General features: G+C 43.5%; 1 protein-coding gene across 2 annotated transcripts in view; it reads right to left on the bottom strand.

The window, feature by feature from the left end:
- The window catches only part of LOC138615964 (inositol polyphosphate-5-phosphatase A), a 143695-nt gene that overhangs the window by 36625 nt on the left and 89153 nt on the right, over positions 1-17917 (bottom strand). For both annotated transcript variants that reach the window (XM_069689875.1, XM_069689874.1), the window contains exons 7-9: positions 17488-17540; positions 16344-16463; positions 5499-5583 (exon numbers count right to left, since the gene is read on the bottom strand). In XM_069689875.1, the coding sequence (XP_069545976.1) occupies positions 5499-5583; positions 16344-16463; positions 17488-17540 (258 nt within the window). The remainder of the gene's footprint in view (positions 1-5498; positions 5584-16343; positions 16464-17487; positions 17541-17917) is intronic.

Raw genomic sequence — 17917 nt, 5'->3', positions numbered from 1 at the left:
GCGTGGGTCAAACAGCAGGTGCTAATAACTCTGTTCTGACTCGCATGGTGCAGTAAACGGATGAGGTTTACAGCATCGGGACAATTAAGACAATGTTAGGTGGGTAGGCGCTCACAGAAAAGTATATTGATTTAGTAGGCAACCACAAACCATATAAAAGATTTGTCAATATAATTTGGCCAAGCAATAAAATAGTCAAATACAGCAGACCTCTCATTAAGCTGACCCTTGCTAACACCAATGTCCCGATGAATTATGACTTAAAAACAGTCACATTTACTGCAATAAGCTTCCCCTTTTTACTCAAACTGCACGAGGGTTGGCACATGTACATGTGTGTGTGTACATACATGTGTGTCTCTGGATGTTAATGCATGAGTGTATCTGGAAAGCTGAGGGGCAGCCAATGAGGGTCGCAGTCCCTGGTGTCAGGGGTTCCACAGAACAGAGGCCCAATCAGTGCTGGCCCGCTGGTTAATGGATGGATGGCCCCCAAAATTAATTAGCCTGACTAATGTAGTGTACACTTAATTACACTGGCCGCCTTTTGATTTATAGCCGGCCACATACACTCATGCTAGTCAAAGTCTGGGCTAAAAAGGGAAAATGGTTTAAGCCCTCGCCAGTGCAAATTATTTACCAAGACTCGGTTCAACAGTCGGGACAATGGCCATCAGCTACCTGATGAACTGGTGGTGGTTTCAACAAGAGGCTGCAGGTAACATGCACACACATGTTCGCTTTCCCTCCATCATTTACACTGTGACATCCGTCGTCTGCTTATTTAATTCTTATGTGCTGCAATAACAGAATATGTCTCTCATAATAAAATGTCTTCCAAAAACCTGCCTGCCCATATTTCTGCTCCCGCTGTCATGGCTGTGCGCCTCACTGTGTGAGAAATGAATGATCTATCACGCTGCTGTGTCATTACTAGGCATTTTACAGCATTCATTAGGAGCGGGGATAGTCGAGGGCCCCACCTTTAATTTCATGCTGCTCAAGCGAGAGAAAGGACACAGGACAAAGGAAGGAAGATTGATGCCCGGTCCGGCCCTCCGCGCTTCCCGCAGACCCAGACAGGGGGCGCTAATCGGAGTCCTTCCTACAGTCAGGGAGGCCAGCTCGTCTAATGAAATCTGTCCATGTAGCAGCAGATCAGGCCCAATTAAAACAGCTCCACATCATGTCACGGGGACAGTAGATCAAGTCAGCAATTAACCTTCCCGCTGGCCTCTATCAATCCTTAAATTGGAGCCGCCGGCCAGCAGCACACAATCTCTGCAGATATTAAATTTACATTCTATTAAGTTTAATTAGGAGGGATTTTAAATATACTAGGTGTCCAGGCACAGAGCCCTGAACCTGTCATCGACACTGCTGATTCACGGCCACCGGCCACCTCCTGGGACACAATACACACATACACACACTTTCTCACCCGCACCACAACACACCTTTTACCACCTTCTACCTGAAGAATGACCAACGGAAATCTGGATGTGTTGTCGGTCTGAATGGGTCAACTAAAATTGTGCAACGTGGTTTTCTGATTGAGATTCTTACCTGGTTTGAAAGGCTGAACGTGGGTTTGTATAATATGATTTTTTTAGGGGTTAGAACAGGTTGTAACCTTAATATTACTTCAAATATGATACATATAGGCAGTGACTAGTGGTTTGTGTGAGACTATTTTTTAAATTATCCATCTCATTATCATTCTGTTTTAGGAAGTGTTAACTAAAAGTGTGAAAATACGACTCAACAACATGTTTTTCTGTTTTTGACAATTGATCATACAAAACAAGACATTGGAGACGTTACTTTGGTTCTTTAGGTACTTTAATTTGTTTTTTATATTTCTTTATGACATTTGATTCACAGAATGGGTAATTGATTAATTGAGGGAATTCTTGTCAGATAAATTGATAATTAAAATATGAATTGTTAATTGTGTCCAACTTCAATCACACTAATATAGAATTATTTCTGCCTGTCAAGACGATTAAAGGGCAAAAGTTGCAAAAAAAATTAATAACAAAGAAATTATGTTACATTAGCAATATTAAATATACTGTGACAAAAAAATGCTGTTGAATCTGTTTTACTTATGGAATTCTACAAAGTTTGGTCATTTCAAGTTGAGCGGTGATTTGTGAAGAACAGTATTTTCAGATTCAGATTTCCTGTGATGAAGAATTTTTTTTTTATAAAATATGAACTCAGCATGATGGAACATGGTTCAGACCGACATACGTGATTCCATCAGATTAATTCCTCAGGCCTTCTTCTTTACACAAAGCACACAGGTGGCCTTTGTGAAGCCAACCGTCTAACATGTCTTTGAGTCTGGTGTCTGACTGTAAAGCCATCACAGTTTGTAACAACATGTGCTGCATCTTTAGTCTGATTTTAATGACTGACTTGATTGTGGCTTGAACATAAGTGCTCGGTAAGAGATGAAAAGAAATCAAACGTCAATAAGTGAACTGTGAAGTATTGTATGTATGAGTCGGCAGACAAAATCTTCAGAAACCTTCCTTTGTGGTTTCCTGTTTTATCAGCACCGATGCGAAGCGTGATCAAGCCGGAGGGTGATCAGACCCATGGGAGAGCAGAGAGAGGGTCGGTGGGGACTGGACCACCTCCAGGCTGCTCAGCCTGAGCATTAGTCTCCACGTGGCTGTGTCTTTTGTCTGCCAGTCAAAGGGCCGCTGAATGGGGGTCAATTGAAACCAATTCCCTCTGTCGGACACAATTAATGGGGTTGCCCGGGCTGGGCGGAGGGGGGGGGGGGCAGCCGCGGCCCTTTGGTTACTGATCCTGCAGCACAAGCATGCCAGGAATTTGCCACCTGGAATTTGCCCTGTGACAATAACAAACCCACTCCCTTCCGAAACCACCTCCTTTTCTGTGCACACGGATACATCCTAAAGTCCCCCCCCCCTGTCCCAGCCACCCTCCCACAAGGCAGGATGGGTGACATAGGAGTGGCTACTGGTTGTCCACAGTCTAGTCACCCACAATAGAGTAGAGACAGAGAAGAAGAGAAGTGGTGTAGCGTGCAGCTGTAGAGAAATGTACTGGAGTATTTTCTGATCCAGTGATTCTCAAAGTGAGGCCTACAGGCAGCCTCATGGGTGCTGGACAGTTATCCCTGCTGTTCAACACATCAAAAAAGGCAAGTGGTTCCGTTTTGCGACCGTTTCATCCACTTAACACTGCAAATGCATCTATTCATCTGCATAGCTTGTGTGGGTCCTTTTTCTATCGATTGAAAAAGGAGAGAGAAAAGCAAAACAAAATGAGAGTCAGACAGTGAGAAGGGATCCGGACTCTGTGTCTGAATCAATCTTCAGATAAGTATGGACTATCGATCCGCCAGCAGCCCATCTACAGTTAAGCACTTCGGTAGATGTGCACTAATTGTCCTGTTGACATTAATTGTCATTAAAGGGCTTAAAACGGCCTCCCGCCTGTGAGTTACATCCCGCACCAAGGTTGCAACCCATTTGTTTATTGATGACATCACAGCTGTGTCTGCCGCGAAACACGCGGGTCACTGTTAAATCAGGCGGGTCGACCGCGGCGCGCGACAGGTTTATATGAAGCAGCGCTGCCCCTTTAATAACACATTTCACACAGATGACATCATCAGCCTTTTTTGTTGTCCCCATTAAATGGTCGGTATGTTTCATTAAGGTGTATGTTTATGTTTGTGTGTGTGTGTGTGTGTGTGTGTGTGTGTGTGTGTGTGTGTGTGTGTGTGTGTGTGTGTGTGTGTATTTGTGTGGTTTATGCCCACAGCTCTAACTTCCTGAGGGTAAAGTCTAAAAGGCCCCCCTGCACTGCTGCCACACCCCTTTAAATGGGCCGAATCAATCAGATTCATTTGGCCTAACAAATTGGTTTGTGTGTGTGTGTGTGTGTGTGTGTGTGTGTGTGTGTGTGTGTGTGTGTGTGTGTGTGTGTGTGTGTGTGTGTGTGTGTGTGTGTGTGTGTGTTCACACTGGATGTGAATGTGTAAGTGAATGGGACCAAGGTGCATAAGAAAGGAGCTGTGTGGAGGGGAGAAGAGGGGCAGCGGTGGACACACAGCCAGGCGAGGCTAACACATCCCTGGAAAAGGGGTCGCGAACCCCGCTGCACTCAAACAGCATTTCGGAGCGGTGGAGACACGGAGAAGGTGAGAGCCTTCTTACCACAGAGCAGCGGGGACAAGACAGGAAACATGAGGAGAGAGTTATCTCGATTAGCTACAGGAGATAAACAGACAGGCTCTGAATTATCTCATCTGACTCGCTTTTATGGGATGCTTTCTTTTCAGCTAAATGGATCCATATTTCCCTGCCAGTGTTGGCACCGGAAATTAAGTTTTCTTGTATATTTTAATGCGCAGAACACAGTCTTTCATTACAGCACTGCAGATAAAAATATAAACAGTCTATCATTGATATGAAATCAATACGCGACCGAAATGTGCGCCAGGTGACATATAATTGCAGAAGCTGACTGCTGAATGGCCTCAGTGTTTGCACATCTGCAGGATTCCAAACTTGTATTTATTATCTCCAAAGTAACGCATGACCTGTGAGTTAATGCGACCCAATTACAGCATCCAAATCCAATGTACTGCACAAACTTTGAGGCAAATAATCAATGCCCCTGATAGATTGCTGAGTGAAAACATGTGATGGCCACCTGCGCGTCGAGATGCCAGCGACCCTAGTGGCCGGATGGCTAAATGACAACTGGGGTTCTTCTTGTGCGCCACACAGAGTGAAGTCCTTCCTAAGTCATTTGAGCATTAGAGCCCTCCATTCAGAGAGCTTTCCCTCCTCTCAATGGAGCCAAGGCTGAAATGAACAATACCCACACCTTGAACAGGCCCACTGACTCGGGGAGCATTGTGCTGCAGAGGAGGGAGAGGATCAGCCAACAAGTGTCTCTCCCACTCTGTTATCAGCGGACATCACTGTCTACGGTGGGCTTTTATGACTAAACCGCCCCTTATCTCCTCATGCTAGGCTACTGAATGACTCCACTACCTTTGCTCTCACTTGGCCTCATTTGCACCAAGAAAGGAGGAGAAGGAGGAAGAGAGAGGGGAGGGAGGGAGGGAGCCAGAGAGGAAGAGCAGTGAATGGCACCATAACATAACAATGCACTTGGAGGCTCGGTTGGCAAACACAGCTGGGCCGGCCACAGTGAAGCGTTTAATGAGTCATAACTCTAAAAGGACAGTGGGATACTAAAACCACTTTAACTATATTGCAGTCGCTCTCCAATACAACACAAGCACACACACACACACACACACACACACACACACACACACACACACACACACACACACACACACACACACACACACACTTTATACTACTGTGAACTCGATGTATGTAGAGTATAATAGCATACAGTTGTGCACATATAACAGATAATCTGAACAATTAGCTTTCCATTTCAAATTCTTCAAGAATAAAACAAACACTCACCTCAATAACTTGCTTGGAGTCCAACCGGAAGTTAAAGTCCCCAAAGATAAAATATGGCATCTTCTCATACCGCTGATCCGTGATCCTGCAACACATTACAACCACCTGTCAGTGACGAGGTTTTAAACAACTACCAGCAGCTCTGTGATGGTCGCTGGCTGCATGAAAACACTTAATTAACAATGATCCTAAAATGGGTAGCAGAAAATATGAATAAAAGGAAAGATTATGAAAGACACCACTGTGACAATCATCATCCTTAAGACTGTCAAAGAGGCTTCAAGCTGCAGTCTGACCTCGGGTCTGTAGTTCACGAGGGCCACAGCACCACCTGGTGGTCTGAACACTTTGATTGGAAGAGTTTCACCTTTACAGAGTGATGAGGGCGACTTTTTGTAGAGATTTTTAACATCTTGTTGGGGTCTAATGCAACATTTTGGTGCATTAGTTTCACAGCATTCATGATTTATCACACAGCATGCAGAACATTGATGTAGGAAGATGTGGAAAATGATAGAAAAATGTCATTTGAAATTCACACAATAATTATGATGAGTTTTAGGTTTACAGGTGAGGAGGATATATAAGTGATTAAAGGTCTTAGAAAAGAATTGCAACATCAGGAATGACATTAAAACCCATGTTACTGTATTTGCAGAAAATCTAGTGTTCGACATGTTTGTGTGTTTACTATGTGCAACCGTTGCATTAAACCAATGATTGAGAGACGGATCCAGATCAGAGAACATCTTTTTCAGCACCAAATTGCGTTCCACTTCCTGAATGTTTCTGAACACACGCTCTGGGGTTCCAGTTAACATGCTTTAAAGTCAAACTCTTCATTCTCAGCTGACACCACAATTAAATGAACAAATCTTGATAATTTTCTTTGATAATTTGCTTTGATGGAAAAGAAAATTCACTTTGCTGAATTGATCAAAAGGAGAGTGGACGAGCCTCCACCCTGTTGATTTTTAGAAAGCACTGAGTGGTTTTAGGGCTATTCAGTGCTTTCTGATTTGGTGGTACAGGATGAACTGTCCAGACCTCTCAGATCAGCTGGGACATGTCTGCTTACCGTCCTCGGGAAAAAAAGTAAACACAGAAGCAGCATTCAGATTTTATGCTTTATGTCTGGAAAGTAAAAGTAATGATGAAGTGGAATATTCTGTTTGCTGCTGCCTTCAATTAAATTGAATTTAGGGTGAATTGTTTGCAATGCACTTTAGTTTTATTCTCCTGCTTGATCTGAATTATTGTATTTGACCTATTTTACACTTTTTAAAACTCATTTTGTGTTTCTTGTATATTTTGTCTTCACATCTTTTCGTCTCATTGAAGCACTTTGTATTGTCAGGTGTTGAAGATGCTACACCTGCTTTGGAGAGATGACTAGTGAGGACATTGTGTGTTGGTTCTGGACCTAGTGGGCTTATGGATTTAAATCCAGAGTAAGAAACAGACTTGTGCATCTTAAAGGACTCACATTCTGGTTCACATGGACTCACAAGAATGAATCATGTTTTTGCTCTTTTGATGCCTTTTATTGGTACAGCATATTTTATTGTCACTTGTTGTGCTAATGTTTTAATGCACTAAATAATCTGCTTTATTTTTAATCTAAGAGTTCAGTGTCCGAGGATTCATAGAGTTCAGATCCTCTCTGACATGGACTACTTCCAAATCTCCAGAACTTTACCACAGCGCCAGCATCCCTAGTGCTTTAAGAAAAAATGCACCTAAGCGACATATAATTAACTCCTATGCCTCATCACCTACTTAGAAGTGGTTCCTCCACAGAGGCAAGATAGGAAATTAAGGTGGATGTAGTGCAGGCTCTCGTGTAATTAATGATTCAGGATGCTTGGCACGCTATCTCCACTAATCGCGCGGATAAATCTCACCGTGGACTTCCCAGGCACTGATAACAATATATTTATGAGGCCGCAAAGAGAGACGGCTTTTCTCAGTGGTGGGTCTCAGTCTGGCCGGCTGTCGTAAAGCATGGCCACTTCTTCTGTATGAGGGGAGGCAGCGAGGCGAAGGTGACTGCAGTAAGGAGGTGAAAAACACAGCTATTATATTAAATAGAGAGTACGTCGTTTGACGTTACCTTATATTAAAACAGAAACTCAACTGTCTTTCTGTGCCACAGGTTTTTCAACAGGGGTCGACATAAAGATGAGAGCAGGATCTAGACTTTAATCTCCAGAGCAACACAATGTTTCCTGGTTATAATTGATGCAATTCAGAATTTTCAAAACCTTTCCATCTGGACATTTGCTTCATTATTTTTTTTTTTAGCTACATGCGTGGAAATGAGAGCTATCCTTTTTATGGATCTTTCTTAAGCACAATTTGGGCTGAAATTAAAGATTATTTCCACAATTAGATTTGATTTTCCTCTATAAATCATGAAAAAGGTGCTCATTACAACTCTCCAGATCGTAATTGACATCTTCACAATAACTGTGTGGTCTGAACAGTGGTCAAAAGCCCAAATTTATTCACAGTTTATGACCACACAAAAAGAAAACGAGCAAACGATCCTATTAGAGAATCTGGAACCTGTGAGTCTTTGTTATTTTTGTTTGAAAAGAGGCCAAAATCAATACATTTTCTGACAGAATTATTTACAAGGTTCCCACTCCAACTTTCACTGACTGAAAAGTTGAATTTCTTAGACCTATAATGAACGGAAAAAGGCCACCTTTGTACTGGTCAGACAAAATCCAGCCATGCTACTTTAATGCCAGCAATTTGCGAGTGTTATTCACTAGTTCACAGGTGTTTTAAGTTCACAACTTAGTTTTGTTTTAACTGCTTCAACAATAAATTAAGCAAAATATTTCATATTAAATAAATGAATTTCTGTGGGCTCCCCCCAACTAAAGATTCTACTCCACTGGGCTGCAGCACAGCAGTGATGGAGGCAGCATGCTTCTTACTGTTAGCGTGTCTGCGAAGGCTCCCTCATCCATATTTTAATAGATCAATAGCAGTTTTACAAACTTTACATCTGAATATTTGGTTGTCTACTTAACGTCTACTTATCGTTGAAGTCGTTGTTTTGTAGCTAAAGCTATTGAAATTTCATCCATTAGCAGCTACAGGAAAAGTGATTGTTGACGTGCAAGAAAGGGGATAAAAGCACTCAGGAAAAAAGTTATACAACACTATATAGATAAACATTTTATGGAAAATATTATATTTTGATGAGTGGCAACTAAAATCCAGTGATTTTCCATGACTTGGCTCAAAAATGATCATTCCATTTCTGGAATAGACTTTATAATTACATGATATTCCAGAAATTCTATGACCAGTGGGATGTTCTGGAAACCCTGGATTTGATGTATTGTTTTAACTCTGGTCACAATTTTGCAATTGAAAATGGATGAGTGGAACTTGCAGGTGTGTCTATAAAGGCCTGGGCAACTGATGGAATCTATTTATTACTGACACTTGCACACTCAAAGACTGTAAGAACGTGAAAAAGTAAGTTACAGGGATTATCAACCTTCATTGCTAAAGACACTTCAGATCAGTAGAAAAAAGTTTGAATTCTAATCTGGGATCCAAAATCACAGCAATCACGCCAATCACAGAAATGAGTGAAGCCTGAAGGGAAACACTGGATCTTCCTCATGTAATAAAATAAAGTTTCCACAACATTATCAAAGTGGTTCATTTACAGCATGAACAAAACCAACCTTTCAGGAGCCATACGAGTCTTCAATTTACAGTACCTATTTAGCCAAGCATCAATTACACAATACACACCATCCTTAAGATTAAGGTACACAGACTACGTGTGTGTGCAATAACTCATTAATAAACTGGCACCGCTGTCATTAATGACCTCATATCATGCTGCTGAGAGTCTCGGCTCTATTCAAACAGGTTAGTGGTGAGTTTATCCTGCTGGCCCGAACGGAGGGCCGAAACATGGCAGTGCAGGTCTTACATGCGTGGGAACTCATGGATTTACTACATCTACTGTTGTTATAGCAAAATATGCAATTACAATATGTCAATCAGATACTGTAATGATTCAAAACAATAAACCAAAAGAGAACGGATTAAGTGAAGAACGGGGAAGAGGAGATGAGAGTGAGGCAGGCACCCTAAAAAAAAGGATAAGGAGTAGGAGAGTGTGTGTGTGTGTGTGTGTTTCAGCAGAGGCTGAAGTCTTTCTCCTGCTAACAGCCATGTCTAATACCCACAGGCTGGCTGTTTTGTCTGCTGCTCCAAGGTATCAGCCACAGGTCAGAAGGTAACACTCTGTTTACACGATCATTTCCTAAAGCACTCATGGTGACCCGCTGGTGTGAAAGTTGACTTTTTCCTTGGCCTTTGTGGAGAGAGGGGTGGGGGGGACGAAGAATTGCAACATTAGCTACAGCTACTGGGCGTGAAAGGGGCCTGAGGGTGGGGGGTCCCGAGCTTGGAGGGAGCTCCCCCCCTCCTCGCTGACCCTCACCCTCGGTGGGGCCCCCCCCATTAGCCTCGTCATCACAGTTCATTCAGGCAAACTGTAACAGTGTCAGTGACATTCTCCCACAAAGCCACACTCCTTTACACAGTCTATAAACATGCTTTCTCCCGGCACATTCATCGCGCCGTGACACCCCTGAAAGAGCCTCTTCACATGGGCCGTTCTCACTGCCGTTTGGGGCTGGGGGCCTTCGTCAGGCCTTTCCTTGGGGGGCCACACAAAGACTGGGGTCAGACGCTAATTTATAACATGGCCCCGGACTCTGCTCCCAGGCTCCTTAAACCAGCCGCACAAAGCAAAGCAGCACACATTCTCTCTTTCTGAGTCTCTCACATGCAAACAGAGAAGTGAACTCTCATCCAAAAACAGCGTGAAGACTGAAAATAGTCTTGCACCTACGGCACTATCTCAGTCTCACAAATAACACATGTACACACTGATAACACAAACACACAAAACTTTTTCTCCTTCCCATCAGCCTCACTGACTCCTCGCCAGATTATACGCCGTGATTGACAGCTAAACTGAGCCATAATAGACAGTCCATATGGGATTATGAGGGTGCAACTGGGGGCCATGTCATGATTATATTGACAAGATGACTTACCATAAGTTGGCCGGTCAGATTCAACTTTGCACACAAAGGCTGGGCCGAGCACAGTCGTCCATTGTAAGTAAATGTTGAGAATTTGGGAGAATGTTAACATTGTGAAGAATGTGCTGGTGACGTCTCTCTGAATGGGCCGAGGGTGGCCCCTGACGGGACCTTTGACACGGCAGGACAGCCTCACCCTCGTCCCCCTGTTAGCACCCCGTCTCCTTAAGGAACGCCCACCACAAGAGGAGCAGGACACCAATGCAGGAAAGATGTGGTGCTGAGGGGGTGCGAGGGTGTCGCAGCGGTCACACAGAGGTTAGCGGATAGCCAATAGCAGTGTCAAGATACGCTCACGATGAGGGGGGACACCTGTGAGCAGAGGTGGAGACGACATGAGATAGTCTGGGGAGCGGGCGGGAAAACTTTGCATAACTCTCAGGATGTGACTGCTGAATCTTTACTCCACAGAATTTTGTCTAAAGTGGACACGAAATAGGAAAACTGTGAGAAAGTATACGATTCATGGAAGTGAATCTCAGACCATCAGAACTCAAGACTGTAAACCAGCTGGGCCCCAGGACCCCAGGACCCCAGACTGTAATGGACACTAAAGACAAAGCTAAAGACAAAAATTTGAAGCCAATTTGATATCAAAATGTGTCCAAAAAAATATTTTAGGAAACTTTTCACTTGTTTGCTTTAGTTTTTTGCAATGATACTATTTCATTCAAATTGGGCTTAAACTGTGTATGTAAAATGTGTTATTAATTGCATAATACATATGGATGAACTTAGTTGATTAATCGATTAGTTGATGACGAAAATCAATCGCAAACTTCTTGTTTTGTCATTTGAATGAAAAAAAAATACAAAAATTCTCTGATTCCAGCTTCTTAAATGTGACTATTTTCTGGTTCCTTTAGTCCTCCAGGATAATAAACTGAATATCCTTTGGTTGTGTATTTTCATTCGAGACAAAACAAAACATTTTAGGCAACAAACAAGGAGACCAGGAAACACTTGTTGACCTTTTTCCAAAATTTTTGACATATAAAAGACCAAACAGCTCATCAATTAATCGAGTAAATAATCAGCAGAATAATTCATGACAAAAATAATCGTTATTTTCTGCTCAACTTGATGAAAATGTATCCTCTGATGCAGGATTCTCATCGACAGTGATGTCTGTATCTGTTAGGTTAAGGTAAGTCTCTGACGTGACGAAAACATGACTGTGTGTGTGTGTGTGTGTGTGTGTGTGTGTGTGCGCGTGTGTGTGTGTGTGTGTGTGTGTGTGTGTGTGTGTGTGTGAGCGAGTTAGAGAGAGTGACAGGGAGGGAGAAATAAACCAGGTGCAGTGTGACCAGGCAGACACTGGGGAAGATTAACCTCTGCTCCTGCAGGCCTCCCAGGGTGAGGAGGCAGTACAGAGTCAGAGAGCAGAGTGACAACACACACACACACACACACACACACACACACACACACACACACACACACACACACACACACACACACACACACACACACACACACACACACACACACACACACACACACACACACACACACTCACACTCACACTCATATTTACACACATGCACGTACACCTAAAAACCAGTAACCTCGTTAAAATGTAGCTCCTGAATGTTAACGCACTCTGAAGTACAACTACGAAAGAATCTGCTTTATTTAGACACCAGACACAAACTCAATGGAAAAAAAACCTGCAAGTTACGTGTATGACGCATGTTCTGACATGGGAAATATGATTTGCATAATACTCGCGCTGACAGGGACACACACACAGCTCTCTTTAATAAATTCATTCGGGCTTTCTGGAGGATCTCCCTGCGATTATCCAGTCCTCCCTCCTGCAGCTCAACATGTCTATTGGCTGGAAAGCGGCCGGCCTCTCTCTGCTCTTTCAGCCTGTTGTTCTGGGAAAAGCCTAAAGGGAAACATTTAGATTGGAGGGCTCTTTGAGAAGCTCTGACAGTTGACTGATGACCCTCCATAAAATGACAAAGCATCGCTGTGTGGTGGCCATTGCGGCCCACTGCCTCCCCATGGGAAACTAATTGCTTTGAATTGTTAACGGCAACATTATTTTTCTGCCAATCATGGCTTTTCAATGCCCCGAAAATGAGCATGAAACAAGTCTTTTCAGCGAACAAAACAGTTAAATGTCCCCAATGTTGATCAAATTAACTTCAGCACTGTGACAATGGACTATATTTGTGTGAAAATAATGGCGCGCCACAAAGGACGCCTTTATGCCCGGATTTCACAGTTGTAATGTAAAACTGTTCTCCCCTGAACCGGACCAGTCACTCTGAATGGGGGCTGGAAAAAGAAACAAACTTCAATACACACAAAAGGGATTTCTTTAAGGAAGAGGGGAGAAAAAAAACAAAAAAAACTGTTGGTTTTATCTCATGCTATCATTTCTAGAGGCCCGGGCTTTCAGCATCACTGTCATTACATAAGCTGCTTTCACATCTCGAGCATTTTGGAAGATAATTTAACATCATTCCTTAAACTCAATAAAAAGTCCAGCTGAATTATTCTTTAAAACATAAAGCTATTAAACCTTGACATAATTTCAAAACAATGACCTCCGTACATCAAGGGGAGCTGCAGCCCAGAACACATACAGTATGAGCACGTTCAAAGGACAGGAAAACGAGCAGCGGAGGCATTTCAAGCAGAGCTTTGCCTTTCTCTCATGGAAGCGGTCCAAACATCAGCGCGGCCTATAGAGCAGTGCTTTTTTGATGTGACTCAATAGTGAGGGGTTTGGCCGGCTAAACGCTGTTCCTTCTCAGCATTGTTCCCCCGAGGCCTTGAAGCACTTTGGAGATAAACAGTGTTTAGCAGTTAAAAGGGGCCACAGAGGAAAAGGCTTATCAGATGTGTTCTCAATGGGCTGTAAGCTGCATTATTAGGCCCCTGCCCCTGATAAGACAGTGGAAGGCTGAAAGTTTGATGCCAGGCAGTAAGAGCTCTGTCATGTGATCCGGCTCCTGTGCCGGCTGCCCCGCGGATCTCAGCTGGTGGTGTGTTCACACCCCCTCCCCTCCTCTCCCATCCCGCAGTGAGAGATTAGAGCTCAGAGAGGGACAGGGAGCAGAGAGAGAGAAGAGGGAAGAAGGGGGGACTTTTTTTGGCTTTAGATATTCCCCCCTGTCCCTTTTCCTGCTCTGCTTCTGGGGGTAGGAGTCACAGTTAGGACAATAGCCAAAAAGATGGTTCCCAACCAGTCGCTGAATGGGAACACTGTTGGTGGTAGCGCTTCATTCAAAGCCCGGCCCGGGCACATTGTCCTCCCAGATCGGCGGAGGAGAATGGAGTTTGCTGGTGGCTGCCAAAAGGTTAGCAGCCTCTGTGAAAGGACCGACCCATTATTCACTGCCCTTTACAGAGCCCAAGCACCCTTTGTGCTCCTCCTCCCTTCCCTCTGCACCGCCAGCTTTTTTTTTTTTTTTCTCACTCCGGTGCTCCGGATCTGCGCCCGACGGCTTCCCACAAAGTGAGCGAGTGAGGCGCGATGCCCCACCCCTGCAGCCCCAAGCAGAGGAATACCAGGGGAGCTGCAACACAGAACGACCTGCCCACCCCCACCACCACCACCACCACCTTGCCTCACACCACTTACCCCCTGTCAAAAAAAAAAAAGAACCTTTAAATGATATGGGCCAGAAGTAACTACACGGATACCATCCACAACACAAGGGGATTTAGGAGGAGGGAGCGTGGAAACTGCCACTCAGCCAACATCAGTTCCATTCAGCCTCCTCTGCCACCCAAGTACAACTCTGAGACTCTGCTGTTTAGGTGTATTTATAGGGGGGACCTTTAAAAATAAATCAACTGAGTGTGAAGGCATGATGAAAGCAGAGGAAACACAATGGAAATGTGAGCAACTACAGAGCTCCTTTCTTCATTATGTCAGTAAATCCAGGTAAGTTACAATGCAATAAAAATCTGAAAAGCGGCTGTATTCCTAAAACCCTCCCACTTCCCTCTCCATTAAAGGCGGACCATTCTTTCATCAAACCCAGAGTCAAGTAACGGTAAAATACGACCTCGTGGAGAATAATTTAAAACGCGCCTCATGATTCAAAGGCATCAGAGAGCTCGGTGATAATGTATGCCAGCCTGATATGCATGTAGTTATTCAAAGTGGAGGTGGCGGGGAGCCATGTCGTGCATTCTTACGCCGTTTGAATGGGAGGTCACCTGCTGCGAGGCTGGTACCGGGCTTTTATTGTGTGTTAGCATGGCCAGGTAGGGAGCAGGGGTTGCACTGTGCACTCTATCATCCCCGTTGCACCGCAACTGGATCTCTCATAAATCACATTAGCATGGCCTGTGAACGGATAGCCAGGTCTGTTTGTATAGAGGATGGCAGCACTGAGCAAAGACAACTTTAACCATCGCTAGTATAATTAAATGTGTTAAACTTAGACCTGTGACATGTCTGGAACTGAAACTGTCACCAAAAACTTCTGTGGATTATAAAAATCTACAATAAATTGAACTGAATTCATCCTTTTTGATTATAGAAACATACCAGAGTGCTGAATACATGGAGTGTTCAAAATAAAGAGGATCCTGCCTCTAAGGAGCATGAATGTGGTCAGCCAATATTATGGTAATCAACATCTGGCGACCATCGACTGTACATTTAATGCAAATCAAACCATTATCCAACAGGTACTTCTAATCTGGGGAAATTCTGACCTGATGGTGGAGCAAAATGATCCCCACCAAGACCAGGACTTTTAATATCATGGAAATCTGGTCAGCGTTGTTTGACGTGTCTCAGTCTGGAGCAAAGCATCCGACAAAATAGCCGTGAGCTTCCTTTCATGTGGTATTTCCACTGAGGAGATGAATAAACTGTCTGTCAGTCTTTCTCTGTTGTGGGACAATAACAAAGATAAGTGTGGGATTACACCTTGAAAAACATTATTCTAATAATAATAATAATAATGATGATGATAATAATAATAATAATAAAAAGAAAATGTTGGAAAGAGAAAGAGTCACAAAGAGGGATAGAAAAAGCAGAGATAAAAGAGAGTGTGGAGTTCACAGAGCGTGTAGTGAGTGAGACCGCGTACTTCTACAGACGGATGTAACCCCACTGGTCTGGGACTGAATCCCACCAAAGCCTTCTCTGCTCTCCCTCAGTCTCACTCTAAGCCTCCATTACAATATCAATACAGGTTTTGCCATGTCAGAGGCAGCTGGGATTTCTGACTACTATCTGCTGCCTCTCGCATACAGAAAACGGAATCTTTTACACAAATATTTATGTATGTTTATATAAATTCCTGTACATTTTCCCAGATAAAGGTCAAACAAATGAGTTCAAAGTGGACGAGAGTGTTCAGGAGTTCTTGGGTTCTTTCACAGTGAGTTTTCGAGGGCAAAATTCACTTTGCGTTTGGTTTGAACACACCATAAGTCTTTGGTGTGAAAGAATGTTAAGACATTTTTGTTATTAAGTCCTAATTAGTGTAATCAGGGTATACTGTAGTATTTATGCATCTGAAAACATGAAAGTATTACTGCTTAATTTAATTTGAGTGATGCACTTAAGAGCAGAAATATTGCATGTAGAAAGAACTTTTATGGCTTTCTTTTATAATGTCAGTGATATTTGCAGGAAGGGTGCCTTTATCTGATCAAGAACACAACAGATATGTGGAAAAAAAATACAACTGGTGTTGAGCAGTACCTGTCTAGAACGTAGCCGAGGGCCTTCTGCCTGATCCCAGAGTAGACCGAGGGGCTTTTCTCCAAGGCCACGAGGTTGGAAGCATCGTGGAAAAGGTGGATGTTGACCAGATCAAAGGCACTGTGATGAAAGAGCACACTGTGAGTGAACTTCTCCATCCAGAACATCAGATATACAGAACAGTATAATTCCAGGTGACAAAACTCTTGTGACTTCACTCTTAGCATATTTCTGAAATTAACAACTACATATTTTACTGTCTGTCTGGACACAGTCAAAAATCTCTTAATTAAATGGGATGAAATGAAATATAAAATGGTTCTTTAACTACTTCAGGCCCTTGAGCACAGCGTACCAGTATGGACACCACTACACACTAATCTGCTTTCTTTCACTTTGTCCTGTTAGAGAAAAGCCAGACAGCTCAATGTACAGTGATGAACACCTCCCCGCTGATCCGATCAATCTGGGCTGTTTGGTTAGCACGGCGCTCGGCAGGCCCGACCCGGAGGATTTGATCTTATCTCATGGCGGTTTATTCCTCAGTGACATCCTGAACAAATGAATACATGCATGGCTTTGACTATCTCTGTCTACCCCATCTCTGATCTGATCTCCTATTCTTCACCAGCCGCTCCCTCTCTCTCCCTGCCGCTCCTGTCAAACGTCATGCTCCTATTAAATGCTTAGCGTTTCAGCTCTTTAGTTCTCATGTCATCCTTCTATTAGATTACAATCTCTCTCTTCCCCCCACCCCCCTCCTACAACCACCCACCCGCCTCACCACCATCCCTGGCTCTGCAGAAGGGGAGCAGCGTTTTCTATTCGTCCCGTACAGGTTCAATTGCATGTAATGTTTTTTGTCATCTGTCATATGCAACTGCTTGGCTAACATGATTACGTCTAATCAAATCCCTGCTTGCCTCTGTGGCAAACTGTCCGGAGAGGATCCAGCTGTGGAACTCATTCCCTGTCTGTCTGTCTGTCTGTACTGCCTGTGATCACCACACCGCTGCACACAGCTCCCTGCAGCCGGACATGACTGACGTGGTTAGATCTCACACCGATACATTCGTAATGATTCAAGGTTGAACGGTGATGAGGTGGGATGTGTCACGGCAGGGATCCTATTAATAAAACTCACCAGTCAGCCAGGGCCCATCGAGTTCTGATGAATCCCTTTCTGGACCACTTGCACTGCAGAAGAAGAGACACTCAATTTAGCATGACAATGGTAGAATTTGACATTGGTGAGGATTTACCACGAGGCAAATGAAAGCAGGATGCCAGATATCTCTCAGTCAAGTGGCAGCGTCCATCAAAAGAGAGCACAATGTCTGGTTCACATTTTTCAACAACAAAAGTTTCCATAAAATTCTCAAAATGTTTAATCAAATGACATTTTTAAATCAAATTTGCTTTCAGAAAAAAGGTTGTTAATGAATAAACAGATAAACACATGTAAACACTAAAGTCAATACATGAACAGGGGCGTAAAGTCATTACATTTACTGCACTAAAGTGAAATTGTTGATGCACTTGTACTTTACTTTCTACTTCTCTACAATCCAGTG

This window comes from Brachyistius frenatus, unplaced genomic scaffold (genome assembly GCF_029030835.1).
Source record: "Brachyistius frenatus isolate BFR_SWC_R1_liver_20210118 unplaced genomic scaffold, ASM2903083v1 Contig_8, whole genome shotgun sequence".
NCBI classification, from domain to species: Eukaryota; Metazoa; Chordata; class Actinopteri; family Embiotocidae; genus Brachyistius; species Brachyistius frenatus.
Note: the sequence above shows the minus strand (reverse complement) of the source record. Positions and strands in the feature narration are given on the sequence as shown.